The following is a 27,788-nucleotide window of genomic DNA, read 5'->3' on the forward strand; positions in this document are numbered from 1 at the left end:
AATGATTCCAGTTTATTAGCTTCATAAAATAACACATCCGGATCTGCAGTTAGTGCAGATAAATCACCTGCTCATCCATTTTGCTCATCCATTGTGACTTCAGCGCGCAGAGGAGTGTAAAATATGTGCAGAAACATAACTGTGGAACGTCCTTAAACCCCCATTCCAAGAAAGCAAGACCTCTGAAAGACTGCTGTAAGACCGTGAAAATTGCTTGATCTTTCAAGGGTCTTTCAACGAACTTTCAAAGACATTCGAGGTCTTTCACGATTCCTGATGGATCTTTTCAGTGGTCTTCGTGGTCTCCATGATCTCCAAAACTTTTTGAAACGGTTCAAACGGTCTTTCAGCGGTCTAATACAGGAAAATGGTCTTTTGATGGTCTTTCAGTTGTCTTTCGTTGAACTTTCAAAGTTCTTATTAGTCTTTGCATGATTTTTCGACAATCTCTCAAGATATTTACGGAGATCACTGTAAGACTAAAGGTCAGTGAAAGATCATTGAAAGACCAGGCAAAGTCCATGGAAAGAATTCTGAAAGATCACTTGTTTCATAAAATATCTCTAAAAGACCATTGAATGATCTCTATAGGACTAGTCTAAGACCAGTAAGACAAGAAATATCCATCAGTTTTTCAGAGTTCTTTGAGGGGTCTTTCTGAGCCATTCCGCAGAGATTACAAATTTCAGTGATCTTGGAGACTGCTGTATAAGACCTTGTCAATTTTTGGTCTTCCAAAGGTCTCCCCTCTGTGGGATGGGGGCCTATGAAGATACAAGCATTTTGACGCATTTTTTGTGTTTTTAAAAGCACATTGGCACATGTCCACACCTCTTTAGTTTACCTTTCTCTACAACCATGCAAATTTGGGGAAAATGACATGGGTTTTAAATAAAAAGCAGAATTTATTGTACTTTTTAAATTTGTTATGTAAATTTCTTTTTTTGTTAGATATGTTTTTGTTACCTTTCACACCTTATTTTTGAAATTGAAGGTGCTCCTTCTCTTTAAAGAGACGAATATCAATATGAGTGGATCCTTTATATAATTCTGAAGTACAATGTAAAATTTTGTGAAATTTACTTGGATTGTGACTGATTAATAGAGGTTTGCACTCAATGTTGTGATCTCGTGGGGTTTTAAAACGCAAAATTATTTTTGTTGCGTATTTCTCGAGACCTTGCAAATGGAGAACTTCAAAGCTCGATAGCAAAAAAATCAAGCACATGAACCAACGTTAATTTGTGTATATCTGGAATAATAAGGTGCTAAAGTAACTCTGTGCAAAATTTTGTTGAAATGACATGAATTTCCTTTTAACTGTGGAACGTCCTTGAACAATAATTTTGACTAAATCACAAATTCACAATATTGTGCATAAAATTCAGTATTAATTCTACTTTTTACTGATACAGACAATTGCGGCCATTTTCAGTGAACGTATTTACATTATTTACGGAAAAATATCCTAATTATTCACAAAAATGTTTATACTGAAATTATTTGTTTTTAGGCAGTAAATACAATACCATAATGAATAATTATTCTGTCAGCATTAGCATAAATGTCGGGTAGGTGCATCTTAGTAATAATGACTGTATTATAAATATAGATTATAATTGCAGTTATGATAAAAGTCTACGACGGCAACTTTTAATACAGCGAGCGGTAGGCTCGTGTTTGTTTCTGTTTTCTGAATTGACATGTTTTATCCCACGGTTGTCATAGGGCTAAAATTGTTGCTATACATGAGATACATTTTTGCATAGGCCTACATTTTTGTAATACATTTACTAAATGAATCGAACCGTGTTCAGAAGTTGCAATTAAGTCAGTCATATATGAATGTCGTGCTGATACATGGACATTCTCAATGCCACGAGGCCTTAATTTCTGTCTTTTGGTCTAGATCTCATTTTGTTCATCATCATTCATGAAAGAATTATTGAATCCTTGTCCGTTGATTTCTTTCATTTCTGTTCCATTCACCTTAGCTTCTTTAGTATCTACTTCTTTGGTTTCCTACATGTCAAGAGAAAAATAAAAAGGAAAAATCATATTCACACGTGCATGTTATACTTCTGTGTTTCAAATGCATTAATAATTAAACTGGTGTGCACTGTCTTCTAATAGTCAATAAATGATGGTGAAGGGACAGTAAGAGTCATAGTCATAGGCCTATTTTCAGTTAAAGGAAACATTATGGTGGTGATTTATGGTGCATTGGCTGTTAATGTTCTTAAATACAAAGAAAATTAGCCTAAACCCGCATGTTTAATGAAAGTGAACTATTTGCGGAGTCCGTAGTCGTTTTGAATGATGAATTTGTTTTATTTCATTTTTCAATAACGAAGCCTGACTCTCGTTATACATGAAATACCCACACACACACACACATACACACACAGACGATCATCCATGTATAAGTATCGTTAAATCATTTAATCAGCTTGACCTATAAGTGAGTATTCTAAAATGAACATTTTTTTCAGTTTGCGTTTGAAATATTAACATAAAAATATTCTTTAAAATATTGAGGCACAGAATTATATTGGGCAGTCCCGGAGAAGACAATTTTGTTTGCAAATAAAGTTATTGTTGATGGATGGAAGGTGATAATAATGTCGTTGCATTGTTGAGTAGTTGCGGACATTATGCATATAATTTATTCTAGAAAATAACGGGAAGATCATCCTTACTTAAATTGAACATGAATTGACCAAGTTGGAAACGATATATGCAATCTACTTTGAGAATGTTATTACAAAAATAAGATATCAGTATGGAATCTAAAGTGTGTTTAAAAATATTATCAGGGCTTTTTTATTTATTCGGTAAAATAAGGGTGAAATGAAAGAGTAGACATGATTAATTTGATCCAGTTTAAAGCTCTTGATTCGAAGGGATCTCAACGGAAGAGTCACCAATGAAGAAACATATTTTACCCATGGAGGTGGAGAATCTCGTTTGATTGGAGGACTTCCACAGCGCATCCTAAACTTCACGGATTCCGGTAAGTACCAAAAGAGGGCATCTGTAAAATGCTCTATCAGATTCGGATCAATGGTGGAAGGATCTTGGAAACCTAATATAAACATGGACAAAGTTGTTCAGTTCATAATCGTGAAAATACCTTGATCACAAATACAACGGATATATACATTTTTTCATTAAAAAGTGGCACCCTACGATTTCAATTTTTGTTTAAGCGTGCGTGTTTACACATTGCACGGCGCCAGTTGTGGAAATTGGTGCATCAATTTTTTTTTCAGATTACCTTTCGTGTGACCAATTTTGCGACTCTTTCAAGCAATTCAGCATTGTTTTGGGAACGTATGCGGTGGTACTTTAATGGATCATCAGCAAAAATTTCGGGTATTTATTAGCAATGTCATTGATATAAAGTAATATAAGGGGGCCAACAACAGTTCCTTGTGGCACTCGAACTGATATAATACAACATATTTCTCACTTTCAGTTTGAAATTTCGAGAAATAGAGTCTTTTCTACATACATACGTATGTAATCTCAAAACCATTATCATGAGATGACGTCATGAAATTTAGGCTGTTGAGAAGCACAACGAATCGCATAACAAAATACTGCATAGAAGCTAAGAACTGAAAATAAATGGTACTGATTCATTCAAGCTTTAAATAGTTTTTTGGGCTTTCGACACGGTATTAAATAGTAATTGCAGCTTAAACCAATTATTTCTTACCACATCCCCTTTACATACGCAAACGCGCGCGCACCCCTATCAATACCCCACACCAAAGCACCACCCTCTCTACACACACACCCTCACACACACAACGGCTAAGCTCGTTTGCTACAACCTACCTGTAATTGCACTTACTACCATGGCTATTACAATCGTCAGAATAAGTGCAATGGGGTAGTAATAGTAGAATGATACGTGGTAGAGGTGGACCAAGCTAACGAAGAGAGAAAGAATAAAAAGCAGATGAGGGAATCAATAGAACAAAGTCTCATATCAGATCAGAAAAGCAAAATGATGGACAGACTGCATGCATATGAGGCATGCTAGATATATATATCTTTCTTAATTGAAGCTGAGGAAAGATGCCGTGAACATCCAGCTTTCCAAGGAGGTGATAGCTCGCCGCTTCAGATGAAATCAAGAAGTGATTAATTGCTTCATATTTCAAGTCTTAGCAATTTAAAAATCAAGGAGGAAATATAGTTCCAAAAAATAATCGATACAAACATCAGGTAAAGAATTAAATGCAAGACGATGGTTATTATTTTGTATGTTCGCAGGTATGTTATCTGTGCGCGCGCAGCTTGCTCCAAGACGGATATTGTGACGTCACAAAAACTTTCATGATACTGCATGTGATGAAAAAAGATGCAAAACCAACTAAGGAATAATCGAGTGACAGTGCGCTTAAATTTCGCGGTACTCAAGACAATTGATTACGCGATATGACTCCATGGGCCGAAGTGATTCGCGAACACAAAACGTTTTATGACCGCGATTGATGATTGAATTACCAATCACAAGCTAGAATCTAAATATGTGTTTATTATAATGCTTTATATATCGATTATCTTCATTTCATCAATGTTGCGACTCGAGTAGACCATAGCACTCACGAGGTAAGTTTTTGTTTCATTGCTATTTTAAAGAAACAATTTTCGCATTAAAATTATATAGTGCCCTTTTATTTAATATACATCGGTTTTACATTTTATTAAATGTCAACTTGCATAGCGCAGCAATGATATGCTATATGCATATATACTACGCTAAAGACGTGATATTGTGCCATTGTATAGGCAATAGTCAGAAAAGGACTATTTTGTTAGGCCGACAAATTTCAAGAAGAGTTGTGAAGCATATTACAACGACACTCACCCAGAGGGTTCTTCCGGAACCACCGTGGTTGCTGCACTCTGCATTGGGTCAGATGATAAGGTCATGAACTCTGACCCCATAGAGGTGAAAAGCTCTGTCGTTGATTCGTTAAGAGAGGGACAATCATCGATGGAAACCGGGCTTCTTCCTCTGCTATTGGGGTGAAAGATGGCCCCAATCCTCATCCAACAAACGAACATTATACTCCCCAGGAAACCCGCCAAAGCACCCTGTCAACATGAAAATCAGGGACACCGGATCGAGATGATTATCGTATTTGTAAATTATTGCTATTTTACAATTATAACATATTAACGTTCACAACCATGATATGACATGACAATAAAAATCCCCAAAACAAAAACAAAATGCATTAATACCATATAGAGTACTGAAGTGATGACGTAACAAAAAACTTTTTTACTTTTTGATTTTAGCGTATTTTATACCATACATCGGCAGGGTATGATGAAAAATACCCATTACCAAAATTTGGTTGGAATTGGTCCATGGGGGGTGGGCATATATATGACTTCAGGATTATAATTAGCCCCACTGAAGTCAATTTATTATTGCCCTGGTTCCTGAAATTTTCGAAACAATGCAGGCCAATGATACATTGGGGCTAATTATGTATTCATGAGGTCATATCTAACATGTCTAAAGCCCGTCTCACACTATGCGATCCGTTTCGGCGCGATTTTTCAAGAAATTGCATTTTTCATTCCAAGAAGTCAAATTATTTCATTTAAAGTTTGGCATATTGTTAGGAAAACTAAAATCATATTTTTACTTTGCGGCAAGCCCTATGGTCGGAGTAAAGTCCAAATCGGCTTCAAGTCGCAGCCAATGATGACGTCATTATGATTTTGATTTTTTTTTTTTTAATCATTCAGGGAGGCTCTAAATGGACTGAATTTCGATTTCAGTAGTCCTACCACTATTTTGAACTCTGATCCGTAATATTTTATCAGTTGGAATATCCATATCTAATGTTATCAGAATTATTTTGAAAATCGGATCGCAACGAATCGCATAGAGTGAGACGGGCTTTAGGCCCCCACGGACCGATATGTACCAAATTTGCATTGTCGAGGTAGGCCTGTTTCATCATGCTCAACCGAAATATGGTATCGAAAAATGGTTAACTACCAAAAAAGAGAAAATTGATGATGTCACACTTCGGTACTCTAAAGCTTTGCCACTTTTTATACACTGTCTCGCTTTTAAATAACAGACATAACTTGTCTCTTAAAATGACTGGGATTTATCGTAAACATTTAAATTCAATATTTGGACACTAAAAGTATCCAACCTTTGGGTGATTATCCCCCCTCCTCCCATTGGCCAACACCTAAGAAACATGCCGTTTCCCAAAATTAAGTAGCCCTTAAAAGAATTGGACAAAAGAAGAGGGAAATTTTGCCAACATGAATGCGACCACAATATGCTAAGAATATGACGAACAGATTGAGCGGCATTTTCTCTGTTCATGTTGCCAAATTGATGTTGATATTGATTATGCATGAAGTGCAAAGTTTTTGTCAAAACCCTAAACAACGATGTGGTGTTTTTACAGAGCTTTAAGGTTTATAACCAACCACTGTAAATATCATGAGTGTAGGCAAGATAATTATGTACACTAATTTAGCTTTCTTTTGTGTTATTCTAAGTACGCATTTTAGTTATCATTTTGCAATTAATTGATAATAACATTGACCAAATCAAGTGATGTTCAGTACGCATTTTTTTCATTTTAACATATCCTTTTCTCTCTCTATTTTAGGAGGAGGGGGGGGTGGCGGTGGCGGTTGCTAGGTAAGGGCGTAGAAGGTTTATATTATGATGTACGAGTAAACATTATCATCGCGATTTGTTATTACCTAATGTGACACAGCATGACATTGTTTTGCCAACGTTACCAGTACCTTGAAACTTACCTTTCCATTACATCTGTGGAAATATACTCCGAGGAGAAAGACCCCAAGGAGTGATCCGACGGGTATACCAGCCACGGAAAAAGAAACCTATGTCCAAACGACAGTCAATGTGAATATTATAAATTAGCGGTATTGATTAAACAATTAATTCTGGATTTTTATCACAATAAGTAAAAATGATAGCCATGTTTGCTCTTGTATTTCTGTCCGAAAGCATTTATATTTTCTGTTTTTTATTTATTTTTATTTTTTCCTGTTCTAATCTGGCTACTCTATAATAATTTTACGGCATGAGCGTTTCCGATTCAATAATTTATTCATTTGATTGTTATATGTTCACTTTTTATGTATTTTCTTGAGGGGGTCGATTTAAAAAGCTCAGTTGGAGGGATACCGAATGAAATATCTTTAATAAGCTTCCTTTTTTCGCATTTTCCTCAAAAATGATTTGAAACGATAGAAAAATTAAATCAGTCCCGTCTATCATTCTGATCTTACCTGTACGACACCTGTACCTAACAGTCCTGTTAAATAGGCAAACATAAGTGTTGTTCCGCCTTGAAATACAGCTGAAAGTACACAATTCAAAATGACTATTTACATGAAAACAAATCTGTTGTACCAATGTTTTACAGACGTTGGACAATGAGCAATATTTAATGGAAAATACAAATTATTTTTTTAGGTATCCCCATAATTGTTCTACTTTTTTTTTCTTTTAAATCGAACCATCTCTTTAAAGTGGTTCGACGTATAGGTTTGTCTTTACGCAGATAAACATGTAGGCTCCTTATAGAATTCGACAACCGATACACGGATTTAGATAGGATACAATATTTGTTTTTAAAAAAGCGAAACAAAGAGCAGAAATACAAATAAAACAAACACGTATAACCAGGATAACCGAGGAAGCCCATCACATAAACACACGAGAGCAGGAAAAAGATTTGCTTTCACAAACTTCTGATTAAAATAGATAACAGAGGTTTTCAAAGTATTTATCGAATTGAAAATTTGCCTTATAAACATTTGTTATAAAACATCACATGGGCAGATACAATTAGACAAACTTGGATTAGAAAGCGACAGATACAAGCGAAATTCCTCAGGATAAGGTAAAGCTTTTTCAATAAAGATGTAAAAGAAAAGATGATAAGTGAAGAAGATTGTCAGGTAGAAAAGATCAGACAAGAAAATCAGGTGGTGAGAAAAGTGTGTTTCGGATGGAGAGGGAACAAAGGAATTTAGCAAATGTTCCAATGCTTTGGACCGCTTTTAATACTTCAGAATATTGACTTACTCAATCCTTTAAGAAGCCATGCGTAATGACCTGGTTTCATCTTTGGGAATAAAGGTTTTATGATATCCTCAGCAGTCACTGTAGCCAGAGCATTCATTCCAGACGACAGAGAACTAGGAAAACAATAAAAATGATGGTGATGATGATGGTTACCATAATAATAATAAATCAAAACACCAAATCAGTCGTCATAATATGACAACTGATTTGGTGTTTTGATGTATGATACATGCACAGTATATCATATTGGACTCTCATGAAGCCCAACGCTCAAGGAAACGTTAGTGACATAACATAACATAACACACATATAGACCTCGAACACACACACACACCCACACGATACATGCAAGTCATTCTTATAATAATAATGATAATAATAATAATAATAATAGTAATAATAATAATGATACACACAATATACTTATGCACCTCCTCCACCCCTTGCGCTGTGAAGCAAGTACCAAGACTCGATTACTATATAGGCATTATAGGCACCCATTTAACACCAGGACATGTAACTAAAATTCTTAATGCAAAGTAAAATAAAAACGTCTGTCGAAATCTAATATTGTATGCTGAAAATCTATTTATGGATCTATTTGCATAGGTAAGGAACTGGTACATCTAAACGTTTCAGCCAAGGTATGCTGACGTACATGAGTATACGTAGGGAACATCATGTAGTTTTCTTATTCCTTTTTCTTGACATCAAGAATAAGATAAGATTGATTTTATTTATTATACACGGTTAAGAATTGCATCTTCCTTACAGTATAAAGGATTCCTAGTGATTTCTTGATATTCTTGTTGTTAACAAACATGCAATTTTCGATATAACAAGTGAAATACTTTTACTCAATAGGGAGAACTCAAACAAGCATAACGCTGAAAATTTCATTAAAATCGGATGTAAAATAAGAAAGTTACAATTTAAAGTTTCCCTTTATTTTTCACAAAACAGTAATCATGCACAACTCAATAACATGCAAACGAATGAGTCGATGATGTCTCTCACACATTTTTTTTGTTATACATGTAATATAATAATAATATTAATATAATAATTATACAATATTTCAATGTTTACAGATTTGACAATAAAGACCAACCTGACTGAACCATAAAATATCAAAACAATGGCAATGCCACATGACTGTTAGGAGAGGAATTAAACTTTATTTCACAGGACAGCGGGAAGAAAATTTGAATATATGGTATGTCATATAATAAAGTAAAAAAGAAATAGTGAGTGAGTGATGCCATCAGTCCCATCATTTGCATACCGACCACGGAATTGTGAATATAACTGTTTTGTGAAATTATGCGAAACCTCTAAAATGTCATATAAATTTCTTATTTTACATCCGATTTTAATGAAATGTTCAGTGTTATGCTAGTTGGATTTTTCTCTTTTTAATCAAATATGTTGGGATGGTCTTATCCATTAATATTAAGAAATTTGATGAAACGAAAATATAGCCAGCCACACGTAGACCTCGGTTTGAATCGTACACGGGTGACAGCCACCTAAACGAATCTTCAAAACAGACCTTAGTGAACCGGCGGCAACAGCTGATAAGAACAATCCTGGTATCCCTGGCATGTCTCTAAACAGTTCCATCACCATCAAGGGCATTATCTGCAATTTTAATGAAGGACGGACACAGTTATTTTGGTGCGCATATCCTATGCTACGCGCATTGACGCATTTCCTCGTGGTCTATTTATGCAAATAATTAATGTTATGAGTGCAATGGACAAAATACTCCATAAGGTGAAAGATGAAATGAATGATTCATTCATTTCTTCTTTCACCGAATGAAGTATTCTGTCCATTGTGTTTTTTTTTATAAAATGACCGATTTTAGATCAAGATTTAATTCGATTTGGTGCCGATCAAAATAAAATATCTGTGTTTTTTTGTCTTGTTTAAGACCTTCTGAAGCTTGGAATGGGCTGAAAATTTCAAGATTTAATCTCAAAATTCTATTCCGACCGAGGAATGCGCGCTGTGCTGGAAAAACGTTCTGAAAAAGTGTGACCTAACTTCGCGGACCAAAGTTTTTGTGGAGATTTAAACAAAAACTCAAGCTCAAAAGGTGAAATACAGATTCCGACGAAATGGTATAGAATCAGTCAGTACCACATTTAACCCACATCTGCTTGCAAAATGCTGATATCTTGATGGTTGTTGAGAAATCAGATTTCTTCGGAACGGGCGCTCGAAGTTTAGATTCACTGCCATAATAAAAATTTCAGCTAGCGCTTCGCACTCGTGTTTTATTTTATTAGTTAGATGCACATCTTTTTCATGATTTCAAAAACTGTACGCATGTCTTATTACATGAAATGTCCAAAAGTTTGAGATCGCGATTCGCGCTCGGAATATCTCGCAAGGATGCCCTTTTAACAGCAATTAGGGTCATAATTGCCGAAAGCAAGATTTACAACTTTAGATTTGCTCACTACACTCTCTCGCAGAAAAAAAAGCCTGAATATATATCTTCAATAAAATAAGAAATCACATCAAAAAGACAGCTCGACTGAATTGCTACAAAACACATAATTACTTCACGCACATGATAATCGCATGGTGAAAATATCCGATTGCACCAAAAAGTCAATTTTGACATATAAGTGCCCTTTTTGGCCCCCCCCCCAAAAAAAAAAACGTTCCGCCGCCGCTTGAAAATAGAAATTAATCATAACAAATATACCTGATCTTGAGACTGAACCCTGCCTGAAGTAAGGGGATCACATCCGTAGAAATATGCGTACATCACTACACCTGATATCTCCATTAATAGCATGAGGACACAATAGCCAATGGTCGATATGAAGAGTGCTCTTGCAAAGCAAAATCAATAGAAAATTGAGAAAGTATAATTGAAATATACCTATTTTTCGTTTTTTGATGATCAGACGAGAGAGATGACGCAACTGATGATGATCTTGGCGGTGGTGGTGATGATGATGATGATGACGATGATCGTGATGATGATGATAACGATGACACTCATTATATTAATTTACCACTGATACAATGACGATACTAACGCTATTATTCAATTCAGTTAACATAAAATTGACGTTCTTCCATTTTTCACAAAATATTATTCATTAATATGAATTATCATTTGTCAAAAGTATAATTTATAACATATTGTTAACAGTTGGTGTAGTTTCCAACAAACGGCGTCATAATTATTTATATTGCTGCATTATGCTGCTATACCAAGACGACGGCGACTACTACTACTACAACATCTACTACTACTAATACTACTACTACTACTACTACTACTACTACTACTACTACTACTTCTACTTCTACTACTACTACTACTACTACTACTACTACTACTACTACTACTACTACTACTACTACTACTTCTACTTCTACTACTACTACTACTACTACTACTATTACTACTACTACTACTACTTCTACTACTGTTACTACTACTGCTACTACTACTCTTATTACTACTACTACTACCTCTGCTGCTGCTACTATTACTACTACTACTACTACTACTACATGTACTACAACTACCACTGCTGTTACTGCTACTTCTACTAGTACTATAAATACTAAAAGTCTAGTCCATGTTAACCGCTGTATTTGAAGTTAATGGAAGCAATACTAACTGAGCGGCTTTATTCCGGTTACCGCAGGAGATCAACCGCTGGGCCATGATCTGAGTAATACCAAGTCTAGCGTGACCTACTGACAATCCAATCAGAACAGTCCAGACAGAGTATATAATAGTAGGATCCGGGTTAAGCCTACAGAAAATATAGGGAATATAATTAAGATCAACACCCTGTGGAAGGCGAGTCCAACGCTTGATGATTTTAACGACTTGTTAAAATTTGACGCCACAATCCCTTAATGAAATAGATTGTACTATTTAACGCTTTTCACAAAGGTTTTAAAGAGTTGTATACTGATATTAACATACAGTTTGTAAACACGTGCATAATAACGTTGAAATTTAATGTAGAAAACTGAAGATAGGGGAAAATTTTCAATAAATTAGGTAAGAAAGAGATTACTTTTTGTAAGAACAGATCTGAAAGTAGGTATATCCTGGAATTATTTTTTCTGAATGCATTAAAAGATGCATGTATGTGTATGAAATATTTATATTATATTTGATGGCTCAGAATGGAATATAAGAAATATTCAAAGAGTTTGGGCAAATATTTGCCCTAGCGAGTTTAATATTTCTGGTATTCTATGAAATATTTCAATGGTATTTCAATAGTAACCATTGAAATACCATTGGCGATTTTTGTAAGGGTATAAATGGTGCAATTTTGGAAAATACTTACTCGAGAAATCGTATTCTCTCTCCTTCCACCCCGCGTCTCCAGACTTCGTCAATGCTACCGATATCGAAAGTTCCCTTGACAATCACTGCAACAACGCCCGCAATCATGATTACAGACTGCATTGTGTCCGTCCAAACTATTGCCTTTATTCCACCCTGGTACAATAACAGAAACAGGATTTAAATGAAGTGTATCATCCATGGTCTCGCCCCATCCTACCTTCAAAATCGTATCTCTCTCTGTCACTCATCATCTGCAACTCAGCGTCTCCGATCTTCTTCTACTGCTCACCTTCGACTATCTCTAGGACCCCGCACTCTTACCCGTTATGGCGATCGTGCTTTTTCTGCTCTTGCCCCTAAACTCTGGAACAATCTCCCCATCTCCATCCGTAATGCATCCACTGTCGAATCTTTCAAAACACTCCTCAAATCTTACCTCATTAAGCAGTCCTCTTAATTCTATATCCTGTTCTCTTTCAGTGTATTTTGCTACTTCTTTTTTCTCTTTCCAATGCGCTTAGAAACTGTTGTATTAAGCGCTATATAAATGTTAATTATTATTATTATTATTATTATTATCATTATCCATATCAGACATAAAGATAGCGTTTTATGAAAGGACTCGCCGGCCCCGCCGGATGTTTTGTCCGACAATGAATTTCTTATCCGAAGATAGGAACTGTGCTGCTCAGCAGGTTATATATTTTTTTTAAATGTCGGATCCGGCAATTAGTCGGCCGGAAAATATTTTAATGACTCGTCTCCCTGAGCATAGTTATTTGAAATTGATTTTTATTAAGCGATTTTAACAAATCCCCTAATGAGCGGTCAGAACAATAGTTTTATTGTCCGCTGCAAAGTCAATGTGACTTACCATGTCAAATAGCAAAAAGTTAATTGCTCTAACAGCTAAGCATTGCTGCTCAGGGCAGTAAATCTCCCTCAAAGGTAGTCCATATTTAAATGTATATTATTATTTTTATATAATTATCAAAATACCAGTGGTTGCCACTTCAACTTTCCCCGGTGTTATGTTCAGATTATAGGGTGTAATTTTGATTACTTCAAGGGGTGGTCATTTTGGGAACCAACCGGTGTTGGTTTTTATCACCCCATTTTTTTTAAAGAACGTTTGGTTGGGTGCGTTTACGTGCCACTTTTTTACCCTAGAATCATGATCTGAATCATGATTCGAATCATGATTCTGCAGAATCACGATTGCGTTTAGTCAAAAGTGAAAATAAACGTTTGTCAAATTTCAAACATGAAACACGGAAAAGGGGGCGTTTGGAAATACGTTTCTGTAGAATCACGAACGAACAAGGTCGTATAAACGCAATCGTGATTTGAATCATGATTCTATGACGTCACTGTGTCGGGCTACTTTCGGTTTGACTCTTGCCAAGGTCAAGGCGCTCTATATGATCAGTGTATGCACATAATTATGTGCTATACATGCGTTTCTTGTCATGTTCAAGTTCTGTGTTGGTCATCACATCGTCCACTACTTTTCTTTGTTTGGTCATGTCTTCAACGTCAAGTTCTAGTAAATGAACTGGACAATGACCTCAGTTGTTGAGTTAACAGTGTCAATATTAAATTGGATCTACGCTGAAATTCACTTCCGAACATCATTTTCGATAAACCGAAAAGATGAATAGAAGCATGGACCCTATGATAGAAGTAAACAAAATGAGGTATAGTAGACTGAATTATGGAAGTAAAAGATTTTTCGAGAGCCGAAACACGTGCGAAAAACTTCCTCTATCAAACTGCGCACTAGTGATTCGCACTGGATTGGCCCGAATCTGAGGAGAAACGGCATTGGAATGAAGGTCGTCGAAACGCTGATTCTGTGATATTGTGATTCATGTTTGTGTTTTGAATCATGATTCTGGCTTGAGGTCGCATAAACGTAGCCTAAGTCATCCAAGTTTTTCATGCACTGAGCGTATATCGGAAATGGAATTAGAAAGTGTCGCAATCTTCAGGGTGCAAAGTTGCACATTTTGTTTCTAAGCGTGTATAAACTTACCAACGAAGTATAGAATGTGCATGCTGCTCCTGTTGTTAATATACTTGTCCACAAACTCATTCCAGTAACTTGTATTAAAGAAAAAAACATGCATGAAAGAGTAGAAAGAGTAGGGAAGTTAATTACTTATGATTATCTATTTATAAACATGTTTTGTGCTTGTATTCACAGGGGCCGTGGAAGAGTTTAGAGTTTTGAAAGTGTGTGGGGGGGGGGGGGCAGATCATGCAATTTATCAGAAAAAGATGGTAATTTGTATATGTTTTGTACGCGTTACAGACAATTTTGAGGTGAGGGGGGGGGGGTGGTAATGAACCCCCTCAACTCGGCGGCTCATAACGTGTGATAGGGGTAACCACGAAACTCGACTTTTTCTGAAATGATCCTCATTTGTAATTAAAATCCTATACGGAAGATAGATATTTCATATTTTTTCAGAGGTGTTAATTATATATTTAAAAAACCCTGCTTTTGAGCAAAGTCTCGTTTAAGAGACCGTTCCATCTATTTGGAAGTCGATCCATAAGAACGTACATACTGTACAATTCAAGACAATATCAAGCAGAGGTGACATGGGGTGGAGGAGGGGGGAGGGGTTAAGACGCCATCATATTAACGTCATACCATCTAAAGTGAACTTTAGATAAAGAGTTACAGTGGCCAGACTCATGACATTTCTTATACCCTTTTTATTGCTTTCGTCCCTTTTTTATCTTTCAATAATTTTTTTATTAGAAATACTTCAGACAAACAATAAAAAAAATCATGCATATATATATATATATACATTCCAAGAGAACAAAGAAAAAAACCCACAAATATAGCAGGTGTCGGGTGCACATACCTGAACATCTTCTCCTAGAAAATTCTTCAAACAAACCACATTCAGTAACTGGATAACATAACTTCTATTTTGTTTTTCAAAGTGGCCCATACATTAAGAATGATGTATGCGGAATTTTACATTTCTTTTCAAATTATGTATATATTAGTCTATTCTTAATACCCAGTTGTTTTTCGATAAAATAAATTTGTTTCAACTTGAACCAGAACAGATCAAATATTCAAATGTCTGCATTTATAACTTGTTTACCTAACACTTAACATAGATCCAAGAGCATGAAGAGAGCCATGTGAGGCCTTCCAACTAATATAGCAAACAAAATATCCTCTTCCTTTATTGTAGGTCAATATCATATTTTCTATGCCAACATTTCAAAAACTCTACCCCAAACTCACAAGCATGTTGACATTGTACAAATATGTGCTCTGGACTTTCTTCTCCCAATTTGCAAAAAGCTACTATACATATTTCAGATTCTGCAATTTTCTTTTTATATAATATTTTTATCTAACAGAAGTGTTCTTGTATTTATTTTATATTGAAAGTTCTCTACTCTTATTATGAATTAAACAAACAAAAGGCATTATATATATGGTCTTCCATATTTCTTTTCGATATTATATTTATTGTTCCAGTAAGTTTCTGATGTAGGAGCCTCAATATGTTTGCCTTTTAAAATTGAATTGATATTATGTGTTATCATCTTCATAAAGGCAATATCATTGCCTTTTAGATTATACGTAACGCTTAGAGATAGTAACACGCATTGATTTGAAAGGCATCTCAATTTCAATTCCTTAGGAGGAGCACCATTTCATGTTAAGTTTCTTTTCCACTCCTTTTTTACCCACGTATTAAAATTTATAAGTTTACCTTCCCTTCCATATAAGTCTGAGATAGGCCTATACCATAAACGAGCCATAAAAAAATCTCTGACAAAAACACGTTTACCACTTACCAAAACACTCTCATTATTCCCTAAAATTGTTATAATTTGTCTCTATACTTTGAATCTAAATATCGAAAATAACAAAAAGGCTGGCAGTATACCTTGTCAAAAACTTGGGCAATGGCCCAATGATTTTTTAACATATCATATACAATGAAATATGAATTCACCTCCAAATTTCTTCAAAAAATATATAATTAAAGTACACGAAAGAGAGCTGTCATCATTAAACAAATCTTGAAATCCGTTTCATATTTCGTCCCTTCACCATTTCTTATCTTTTCCTATTCCCATCTTTTCTAACTACATGATAATGAAGGGGGCACCGCTCCCCTGCCCTCCACCGTGTTAAACGGCTTGCAACGTTTACTCACATAATCACGTCACGGCGCGCCGCGGTGCGTTGTCACGTTCTGTATACATTCATTAAAAAAAATCCCTCTAATCTACAATCAAAGTGTTGGGTTATGTGACCCAAGAATTCTGGAAAAAACTGCAAGCAAAATACGAATCTCTACGTAACGTTACAAAATAATTGTAAATTGTCATTGAGAACAGACTAACACCTTTGCACGGTGTATGGCCGACCACCGGGCACAGGTACTTTTGTGAATCGGATCTAAAAACCATAAGGGTTCCATGGAACACCCCCGAAATTTCTCTCGTTACGAAAATGCAAATATTTACCGAAACACAAATGGCAGGTTACGATCGGAGATTAAACTGCTTCATATGTAGGGGCTTCGGAAATGGGGAGGGGGGGGGGGGGGGCTGGATGTGATTGTGATTAGCTTTCGTGATTCTAATCATGTTCTAGTTTGGTTTCACACGTGCTTAATAAACGTCATTAGCCTTATTTTTCACTGGGATCATCATTCAAATTACAATTTTCTACCATGTGAAAGGGCGGATAATCTACTCCGGAGGTGAATTTCAGTTAAGTTTCACCCACATTACCGTAAGGATTTTCCGTCCCACAAAAAAGGGAAACCTGCTTTTAGAGTTATATTTCACAATCATTGAATATGTTTCACTATAAATTTCATACTTATGGTAAGAGTGGAATCTTATCTTTAATTTGAGACCAAAGCTTAGCAAATCGTCCCCGCATGGCAGTTTAAAGGCGATAAATATTGAGGCATATCATAATTCATTCAGGTCATTTGCGCAGAAACTCAAGTGTGACTCTGAATCCACTCTCATTTCAGGGATCAGTGAGGGAAACGTAACAAAGAATACAAAAGAAATGCTAATGAGCCAATCGTCGAATAATCCCGGTTGTCGTATTACGAACCAATCTCGTTCAATCTTCCGCGCAACCTGATTTAGACATTAAAATTTCAAAATTGTCTTGCACTTAAAATCCGTGAACCGTTTTTCACATATTAGGTATCAGAAAAAAGAGAAATAATTGAGTTATATGATGATGTAAATGAATTATCGCAATTTATTGTGTCTTTGAAGAAAAGGGAAATGGGAATCCCGGATTCCTTCTTTTCTGGGACGCTCTGTATATTAGTTTTTAGTTTGTCTCACGCCACTGCACTGCCAAAAGTAAAGGAAACTTAGGGCCTTTTCACACGTGAATCTTGAATCATCATTGTAATGATGATTGCAGGTATTCGTGATTCTAATTATGTTCTAGTTTGGTTTCACACGTACGTGCTAAAAACAAATCATCATTGGCCTTATTTTGCACTGGAATCATTCAAATTACGATTTTTTTTACCGTGTGAAAGGGTGGTAAATCTAAAGATTTTTCATTCTTTCACAGTGCACCGTCAGTGCAGTTCATGGCATGCTTACTTTGCATCACTACACTCTTAAAAATGTTGGGCAACATACGGTCCACACAACAATTGGTTAAAACTTTATCCAATTCTGGGTAGTTTTACACCAATAATGTGTGCTTTGGGTGAAAACTAAACAGTATTGGTGTAAAACTACCCAGAATTGGATAAAGTTTTAACCAATTGTTGTGTGGACCGTATGTTGCCCAACATTTTTAAGAGTGTATATTAACATGATTAATGGGGGCTTCAGTGTTTATGTACCATAGTCACGTTTTTAAAATGATCAAGGCATAAAAAGTTATTATGTTGTTATTAAAAAGATAATAAATGTATTTATTATAGTTATGTCAAGAGAATATGCGTATAAAATTGTTATAAAAATTATGTGGATATCAATAGTAATATACATCATGATGATGATAAAAGTTGATTATGATGTAATAAAAAATCGCTGTTCCTGAATGTAAAATGATAATGTCTCCTTGTAGGACTTTCTGTAAATATGACTCGCCATATAACACTGATTCTAGGCAGTGCAATCACTGAACTTCTTTTTAGCAAATAGGGAAGAAAGTCACTCAACTTTTGGAACTATTTGACTGGCGGAGGAATTAGAGATGTTTTATTGTTTTAGGTGATAAATTTGATCCCGTCAGGAGATGTCTTCATAAATGCCGATTTTTTTTTTTAATGAGTTCATCGAGATACCCTTTTATTGTCAGATATGAAATGTCTCAACGGTAGTAAACATTCGACCCTTTAATTTCATCCTTATTTTAAGTGCAGTTTTAACACACGAGTCTATGGGAAATGTTTTACACGCGATGCACCTGTAGCCATTGATCACATTTTCCACACGTGATTTTAATCACGTGATTACGACTCCGATATGTAAATACAGAGACATCATTAGGCACCTGTGTATTTCTGAGTGTTCTTGTTGTTGTCTAATGTATTTACTTGTCTATTCTTTAATCTAAAGCAACTCCTGTAGGGGGTGGCCCAGTGGATTAGTCTTCTGACTTTGAAACAGAGGGTCGTGGGTTCGAATCCCAGACATGGCGTAATTTCCTTCAGCAAGAAATTCATCCACATTGTGCTGCACTCAACCCAGGTGAGGTGAATGGGTACCTGGCAGGAATTTATTCCTTGAAATGCCACCGCGCTGTAGAAGGCTGTGGGGCGACAGCCAGGGTAATAATATCCAAGTCCTTTGGAAGCGCATAGGGACGTTATGACATAATTTGATATGCGCTATACAAGAACTGCGTTATTATTATTATCATTATAATCACCCTTAAGAGGTAACGCAGGAGGAGATTCGGTTCTTGTCTCTTTTAACATTTGCTTTCACTCGCATAGTGTTCTTTAAAATGTTTGTGGTGTTATTGGCTCACGATCAAAGTTATTGAAAGTTTCCCAGATTAGATGAGTAGTTTTTTTCTTCATAAATTTGTTGATAAAATAGTTGATCGTGAGCCAAAAGCGAACATCGTGTAAACGTAGCAATACTATACGGAGCTATTTGCAGCGATGTGATTTTTCCAATTGAAATTATATTTTGTCACATGATCACGAATTGACCAATCGTTTATCTAGGATACTCTTATGAATATTCATGAGAGGGATATGAATGTACAAATATGTATATATTCTCACCTGCACTTATCGCAAGAGCTGGGGCATATGTAGCTATTCCCATATAGAGTCCCTGTGAGGAGAACAAAATACGTATTTTGGGTTGGTCGAGTGTAATGGAGAAAATGTACTTATTTGAGGATGACTGATCTGATCGGATATCCCGCCACTCATGCTCGTCTAAAAAAAATGCCTTAACTTGTTTCGCGCCATTTGGCCTAATTGGCATTTTTCGTAAAATAGGAATGTTTTCAATGTAAATTTTCAAACAGTAGCGATTTCAAATTCGAAATCCTCTGCTATTTTTTTACACCTATAGCGTTATTTGTATCGCAATATAGAAAGTGCTTTCGATACAAGAGTGAAAATTTTACCTCGTGTAATATACCATTTATCTTCCATTTTCCAAGTTTGTTGAAGCAATAAAATGCATCTGCCTGTTTAAAGGAGAATGAAACACTTGGAGCAAGTTAGCTTTTGTGAAAGCAGAAAAAGCAAAGAATAAGATCAACAAAAGTTTGAGTAAAATAGGACTAGCAATAGAAGAGTTATGAGCATTTGAATGTCGAGATCACTAATGCTATGGAGATCCTCCCATTGGCAATGCGACCAAGATCTATGATGTCACAGATGAACAACTCTCCCCTTTTGGACACTGAAAATATACCCCAAAACATCTCTTTTTTTCTCATTCTAATCATATGACAAACGATTCATCAATGATATAATGTTGTGAAACCTCTGTACTTGTCCTCTCATAAAGAGAACACCTCACCTTGTGCTCTATAAAAATGAGAATATAAGTGAAATAAGTTCTAAAGTAATGAGGGAGTTGTACGTGTGTGACATCACAGATCTTGGTCGCATTGCCAATATAATATATTGGCAATGCGACCATATAATATATTGGCAATGCGACCATATAATATATTGGCAATGCGACCATATAATATATTGGCAATGCGACCATATATATATATATATACTTACGGTTGACAGTAGCAGGCTACAGGTGGCGAGAACCCTCAATGCTCTGTTGAATCGTAACTCCAAATACTGTCAATAATAAACGGACAATTGAAATGTCAATTCAGTTATTCATTGTTTCATTAATGTAAATCGTATCGATTATATTGTTATGATTCTTTTTATTCAGTCAAAGCATTACACCAATAGAAATGGTGGAAGGGGAGATCATTAAGGCAATTTGAAATGTTATTTTTTGCACAGAGGCCATAAATGAATCCTAGAACGCAACAAATACATTGAAGATGCAAGTCAAATTACAATGAAGTCTTTGTCGAGGGTCCGTGAATCGGAACAGCAGATTCGTCCGACGTTTCAGAGCTGAGGAAAAATTGAAAATGTGTCGTTTACAGTATGTTGTTTCGATTCAGCGACCCTCCACAAAGACTTTATTGTGATTTGACTTGCATTTTCAATGCCTTCGCCGCGTCATACAGGATTCATTTTGCGCTGCTGTGCGAAAAGTCCCTATTACCTCATTAACGCTGGTAATTTGAATTCGGAAGTACAACGGTAGGAATAGAAGCGCTACGAGGATGCAGGCAGGAACATAGGCTACCAAGCCCCACATCAACATCGTGTTGTAGCTATAGATCTCGCCTGGTGTCCCAATGATCGCTACAGCCGAGATGAGCGTAGCCATGATCGAAAGTCCCACGGGGATGGGATTCAACTTGCGATTGCCCAGGATTATTTCTTCGGAGGTTCGTTGACGTCCGTCGGAAAATGCCGAATAAACGCCGATTGCTGCCGAGAGCACGAGCATGACGCCGAACACGACATAATCCCACACGGAAAATCGGAGTACCTCTTCCATGTCTAGAACTGAAACAGAAACAAGTGGTTGCTTTAAAAAATAGAAACTGTTCATGCACCAAAAATGTAATGCTTAATCGCTATTTGCTTGAAGGATGTATAATGAAATGCTCTAGAACATAGAACGAGGTTATGAATTTTCGGAAATAAATCATTCTTTTCAATCTTTTGACATCAGTTCACTTGTATTACACTACTTTCGTTGACCCTCCTGTTTAGTAAGTATACTCCAAAGTTCAAAATATCCACCCCTAAACCTATCAAATGATACAAAAGGAAAAACTTTACAGGCGATGAACTTCCCTCCTTCCTACATGCCCTTGGAAAAAAGTTTGTGTACTATGGACCCTTTCATAGCTGACCAGGGACAAATTCGAGAGTTTCTAAAGAGTTTCTAAAATTAGGGAGGGGTGGAGTTAGGGTGGTAAAATGCCGTATTTAAGTGGCAAAAGAACTTTACAAAGCTAGCCAAAGGGCAACAACCAGATCAGATTTCTACTATTTTTGTAAACCTTTCTTATTTTTTTTTTCATTTCTTAGTTGGGGTGGAAAATCTCTGAAGAATCAAGATATTCGACCCTAAATATTAAAAAAATTCCAACTTAAAGTTGACATTAAAATTTTCCCACATTTCTCTTCGAATTCATTTGTCTAGAGTTTTCTTTTGGGCAATTCAACCAACTAAAAACACCTGAATCGCAATACATATACATTTATAAAATCCGGTTTACACATATTCACGCACACAGGCATACCCACCCACACATGCAGATATACCTAGTTAGTCAGGAAAAAAAAGTACACCTCAATAATCGCATCTTTCATAAAGCCCTTGTCATTAACACATAATTATTATATATGTTCTGAAAGGGTATCTTCTCACAAATTCTTTTTTATGACATTAAAAATGTGGTATAGTTTACGATTGGAGAGCCAGGTGGTATTTGTGCTGTGATGTAAATTCGATTTCTGCCAAAGTAAGCCTTCGTCATCCAAAGAGATGCAATAAACATGGTAAAATTCATCACAAACTATTTTTCCTTAAAGGACAAGTCCACCCCCAAAAAAATTGATTTGAATAAAAACAGACAAATCCAACAAGCATAACACTGAAAATTTCATCAAAATCGGATGTAAAGTAAGAAAGTTATGACTTTTGAAAGTTTTGCTTAATTTCACAAAACAGTTATATGCACATCCTGGCTGGAATGCAAAAGAGGAGACTATGGCGTCATCCACTCACTATTTCTTTTGTATCTTATTCTATGAAATGTGAAATATTCTTATTTTCTCCTCATTGTCAAGTGATACAATGATTAATTCCTCACTGAACATGTGGAATTAGCCTTGTTTAATACTATATGGTTCAGTCAAGTTGGTCCCTATTGTCAAACCTATAAAAATGAAATACTGTATAATTCAAACAAGAAAAAACAAAAGAAATGGTGAGTGATGGACATTATCGACTAGCTCACCTAGTTGTGCATATCACTGTTTTGTGAAAAAATAAGCGAAACTTTAAAATGTCATAACTTTCTTATTTTACATCCGATTTTGATGAAATTTTCAGCACTATGCTAGTCTGATTTTTCTCTATTTATTCAAGTCAGCATTTTCATTGGGTGGACTTGACCTTTAAGAAAATTAGCATGATCATAATAGCATGCTACAGGCACCAAGCTGGGGTCAATCCCTATGTTAACTTTATTGGAGGAGGCATTTGGAATGAAATATTCTGCAACTCATGTAAGATTATGATTTCATAAGGAGCTGGTTCATTCGGTAGGAGTTGGGGGATGCTACTATGTGAGTGAAAAAATGATAAAGTTACAAAAAGAATGCACAACACCTTTGACCCTCTATTCCCCTGATCTCCCCCCCCCCCCCCTCTCTCTCTCTCTATATATATAGATATATATATATATATATTTATATATATATATATATATATATATATATATATTGTCATCCATTCATCCATTTCTTTCACAAAATATTTAAATAAAAGAGTAGCCAAAGCTGTTGTACATGTATAATTTCACACACACATATATATATATATATATATTTTTTTTTTTTTTGAGAGCTATGCTCCTTTTAAATTATTTCCACGGCATTTACTAAACCTTTTGTGATTACTTTATTCCATATGCCGAAGCAGACTATTTCTATATATATATATATATATATATATGTATATATATGTATATATATATATATGTATGTATATAATACAAATAGTCTGCTTCGGCATAAGGAATCAAATAATCATAGAGCTATGCTCCTTTTAAAATCTACGATTTAATTTCTACGGCATTTACTAAACCATTAAAATCTACGATTTAATTTCTACGGCATTTACTAAACCATTTATTAAATGGTTTAGTAAATGCCGTAGAAATTAAATCGTAGATTTTAAAAGGAGCATAGCTCAAAAGAAAATTTAAATGGTTTAGTAAATGCCGTAGAAATTAAATCGTAGATTTTAAAAGGAGCATAGCTCTAAAAAAACGGATTTTGAATTCTCTTTTAATGTCACATCATGGGCACTGACAAAGAGTGTGACTTTACCTTTCATTTTTTGAGAGCTATGCTCCTTCTGAAATTAGAAAGTCAAAAGGGGCCTAAGCTTTCGATCCTAGCAGAATCTTCGTCGGAGGCAAAATGACAAACATATAAAGTGGAACAACCATAATATAGACCACAGACAAGCGACAGCAACACTAGAAACAAGTGAGTAGCGAAGACCAATCAGGTTAGTGAAGGGGATGAAAGAAAAGGAGTAGGCAGACACAAAGGGAAGTTAGTGTAAGTAAGGCCAGTAAAAGACCTCAAGCCAAGAGGGATTAAGATAATGAGGCAGGCAACATCAAACAGGATCTGGAACAAAACAGTGATAGAGGGTATGAGGAAGAGATGAATAACAAGAGAATTAGTGAGAGGTGGGACAAACAGGTTACAAAGAAAGGCATAATAAACTGGTGCATAAGAGTGGGGGGAAAAGGAAAAGAATGGGGAACAACTGATAATGTACAAAAGACATATAAGTATATATGATAAAGCATTAAACAAACTAAGAGAAGAAGGTAAGTGTAAAGATGTATCTATGAGTGATATGTATATAAATATATCAAAAAAAGAAATGTATATGAAAAAATATAAATACACATATGGTGTAACTGATATTGTAATCCGCTATATAGGTGTGACGGGAAAAAAACATAAGGGGGGGGGGGGAAGAAGAAGAAAAAAAACCCGTTAAAAGTGAAAAAGAGGAAGCAAATTTGCCTAAAATGGTAAAAGCAAATATAGAAGAGAGGGGGTGTATTATGAAGAAACCATAGTATACATGTAAATAAGCAAATGTGGTAAATCTAAAAGAGGTGAGTGGAGAAAAAAATATTTATATACAATAATTATTATATCGCCTGAATAAGGAAGGAAAAAATTGGAGCTGAGCTTGTATGAGATATGGGAGGAAAGAATAGGAAGAAACTATAATGTAACTATTCAAAGGAGCTGAGGGGAAAAAATATATGTAAATATAAATTGAAAGTGGATAGGAAAGAATAATCAGTCGTTCCCCACTTGGATGTTCAGGCCATGAGGTTGGGTGGTGCGAAGTCGTCTCATCCAGAACTTCTCTCTGCTAGTACGGACTGAGTCAGGACGGGTACCTAAAGATTCGATGCCCTGTAGCATCATGTCAGTGATGGAGTGGTTGGGGAGGTTAAAATGGCGGCCAACTGGAGTGTCCAGCTTTGCTGTGTTGACGGTGGATCTGTGCCCGTAGAATGGTTTCTTGAGTGTGGTCTTGGTTTCCCCTATGTATTGTACCCTACAAACTCTGCAAGTGATGAGATATACAACATTTAGTGGTAGTGCATGTGATGTTGCCCTAGCTTGATTTGGTGAGACAGGCTGGTAGAGTTGCTGGTGGAAGTGTCGCCCCCGTGAAGGTGTATTTCACATATGATGCACCTGTTGCTGGTGCATTTTAAGGTGCCATATGATGTATGGGAGAAGAATGGTTAGTGAGGAAGGGCACTTCAGCACGAACAATGAGGTCCCTGAGATTCGGTGGGCGTCGGTATGCTAGAAGGGGAGTATCGGGAACGATCAGAAGTGTGTAAAATGTGGTGGTTATCACACAGGATTTTGCGGAGAGGGGGTAGATTGGGATATGGAAGGTGGTCACAAGCGGTATTCTGTTGGTAGTCTCCTTGTCACTCCTTTTAATATCTACGATTTTATTTCTACGGCACTTACTTAACCATTTATGATGATATATATATATATATATGTTTTTGTGTTTTGGGGCACGAATTGTGACATTTTAGCATAACTCAATACTAAATATACTATACATGTATTGTTTGTGGGCTTTACATTTGTATTAAGACTATAGTGGAAATTTGGGGGCATTTGGACTATTTTTCCATGAAGTTATTAAGCAAAACAGTGTATAATGCTGTTCAGTGGACACGGTGTTCGTGTAGCATCGGGATACTTACATTTGGTCCACAAAGTTAAATTAATGCAAATTAGACTGACTAAAACTTGAAACAATATGTATATTGTACTTGTTAAGTCAGTTAGTAAAATACCTCAGATTTCCTATGCATAGTTTCAAAATATTTTATTTTATCATCCCGGTGTCCATGTAGCATTGGAAAATGTCCCATTTGTTGGACACTGAGTAGCATAGTGACAATTTATCAATTTCCATTTGAAAATAAAACTATATTCAAAGGAAATCTGAGGTATTTAGCTACCTGACTTTAACAAGTAAATGCGCATATATTGTATCAAGTGTTGGTCAACCTAATTGCCGTAATTTGAATTTTTTTGACCAAATGAAAATATCCCTATGCTGCACGGACACCGTGTGCCTGTAACAGCATCATTCTATGTTTTGCTCAATAACTTTATGGAAAATTAGTCTAAATGGCCCAAAATTTCCAGTAAAATGCATGCGTTTAATACAAATATAAAGCCTACAAACAATAAATGTATAATACAATCAGTCTTGAGTTATGATGAAATGACACAATTCATGCCCAACTTCATGGAAAGACCCACATGTACATTCGCATTAAGCATCCTTTATTATATATATATATATATATATATATATATATATATATATATATATATATATATACATACAAAATAGGACAAATTATAATGATAATATTTATGTTCGACGGGTTTGAAAATTTTGTTGAAATATATTGACTTACCATGCGCATCTGGGAAGAAAATGATGAATTGAATAAATCTTAAGACATTTACTGACGCGGCAGGTAGGTCTTTCTCTCTCGCTTTGAAGTCGTCAAATGAAACTTCATAAAATAAAATAAAATGTTATAAATTTACTTAGTTACGACTGCTAACCAAATAATATTTTGCAGCACCAAATTTGTAATAAGAAAAAATAAAGTCATCGAAGGTAGTATCTCGCATCGATGACCGCGTTAGCAAATAGATAAAGCTTTGACCTCTAACTACACTATTTGAAATTGACGAGCTGTCAGCCCTTTGCATGAACATGATGAACGAAGATTTATAGTCTGACTAAAGCTTTGGTATAGGGGCAGTAAAGTGAATTGTACCCAGTAAAACCCCTTTTAAAATGCAATAAAACGCTTTATGGACAATTATAAAATATGTACATAATTGTCACTAAATTCAAACTATGTTATGTGGGACTTGTTGTATTAGGCGTATGCACTCCGGTTTTCTTGGAAGTAAATAGAATGTGACACAGAATGTCACACTGAGCTTCGATATAAAGTGAATCAGATTTCGAATGAATTCGACTTGGAATGGTGTGACATCATCTAAAAAATCCGAATCGGAATCGAGTCACTGAAACTTGATAAAAACCCTCAAAGCTGGCTCCATTCAGAGTCAAATTTGAAATCTCAGAAATAAGAGAAAATACGTCTACTACAATGATGAAGAAGTGTTATTTTAAACTAAAATAATTATCGTCGTCATCAATTCGCGCAGCTGAGTTTGAAACATAGTGACGACATTAATCATCTCTGTCCTTTCCCAGCGTGTCACTCATCACTATTAACAGCATTCTTTAAAAAAAAACTTTTAAATTGTTAGAAAGTAGCTGCAACTCCTGTAATTTATTGGGAAGTGATTAATGGATTCTGAAACTGTTGCGGTTGAAAAGTGGTTAAGTTACTATAGAAATTATACAGATCA

General features: G+C 35.6%; 1 protein-coding gene across 2 annotated transcripts; it reads right to left on the minus strand.

Annotated features, from left to right (window-relative positions):
- Positions 1-949: 949 nt before the first annotated feature.
- LOC129274043 (sodium-coupled monocarboxylate transporter 1-like) lies at positions 950-27,141 on the minus strand. Of its 2 annotated transcripts, XM_064108505.1 has the most exons (16): positions 26,810-27,141; positions 21,226-21,575; positions 20,715-20,780; positions 19,746-19,797; positions 14,501-14,568; positions 12,464-12,618; positions 11,777-11,914; positions 10,843-10,972; positions 9,676-9,764; positions 8,123-8,235; positions 7,321-7,391; positions 6,823-6,909; positions 4,883-5,112; positions 3,844-3,938; positions 2,946-3,085; positions 950-2,022 (listed from the first exon to the last, which is right to left on the minus strand). In XM_064108505.1, the coding sequence occupies exons 2-16, from the start codon at positions 21,565-21,567 to the stop codon at positions 1,906-1,908; spliced, it is 1,893 nt and encodes a 630-aa protein (XP_063964575.1). In that variant the 5' UTR covers positions 21,568-21,575; positions 26,810-27,141; the 3' UTR covers positions 950-1,905. The 2 variants fall into 2 exon arrangements, with proteins under 2 accessions (XP_063964575.1, XP_063964576.1); XM_064108506.1 differs by lacking the exon at positions 26,810-27,141 and having other exon boundaries at positions 21,226-21,761.
- Positions 27,142-27,788: the final 647 nt, after the last annotated feature.

The sequence above is a fragment of the Lytechinus pictus genome, chromosome 13 (assembly GCF_037042905.1).
Source record: "Lytechinus pictus isolate F3 Inbred chromosome 13, Lp3.0, whole genome shotgun sequence".
Lineage (NCBI taxonomy): Eukaryota > Metazoa > Echinodermata > Echinoidea > Temnopleuroida > Toxopneustidae > Lytechinus > Lytechinus pictus.

Excerpts from the sequence above, each read along its gene's own strand:
- LOC129274043 (XM_064108506.1), bottom strand. The coding sequence starts at position 21,621 with ATGAACAGTTTCTATTTTTTAAAGCAACCACTTGTTTCTGTTTCAGTT. Across the intron at positions 10,973-11,776 it reads AACCGGAATAAAGCCGCTCA|AGCACTCTTCATATCGACCA; the intron begins GTTAGTATTGCT and ends TTGCTTTGCAAG. Across the intron at positions 6,910-7,320 it reads TAGGTACAGGTGTCGTACAG|GTTTCTTTTTCCGTGGCTGG; the intron begins GTAAGATCAGAA and ends GTTTGGACATAG.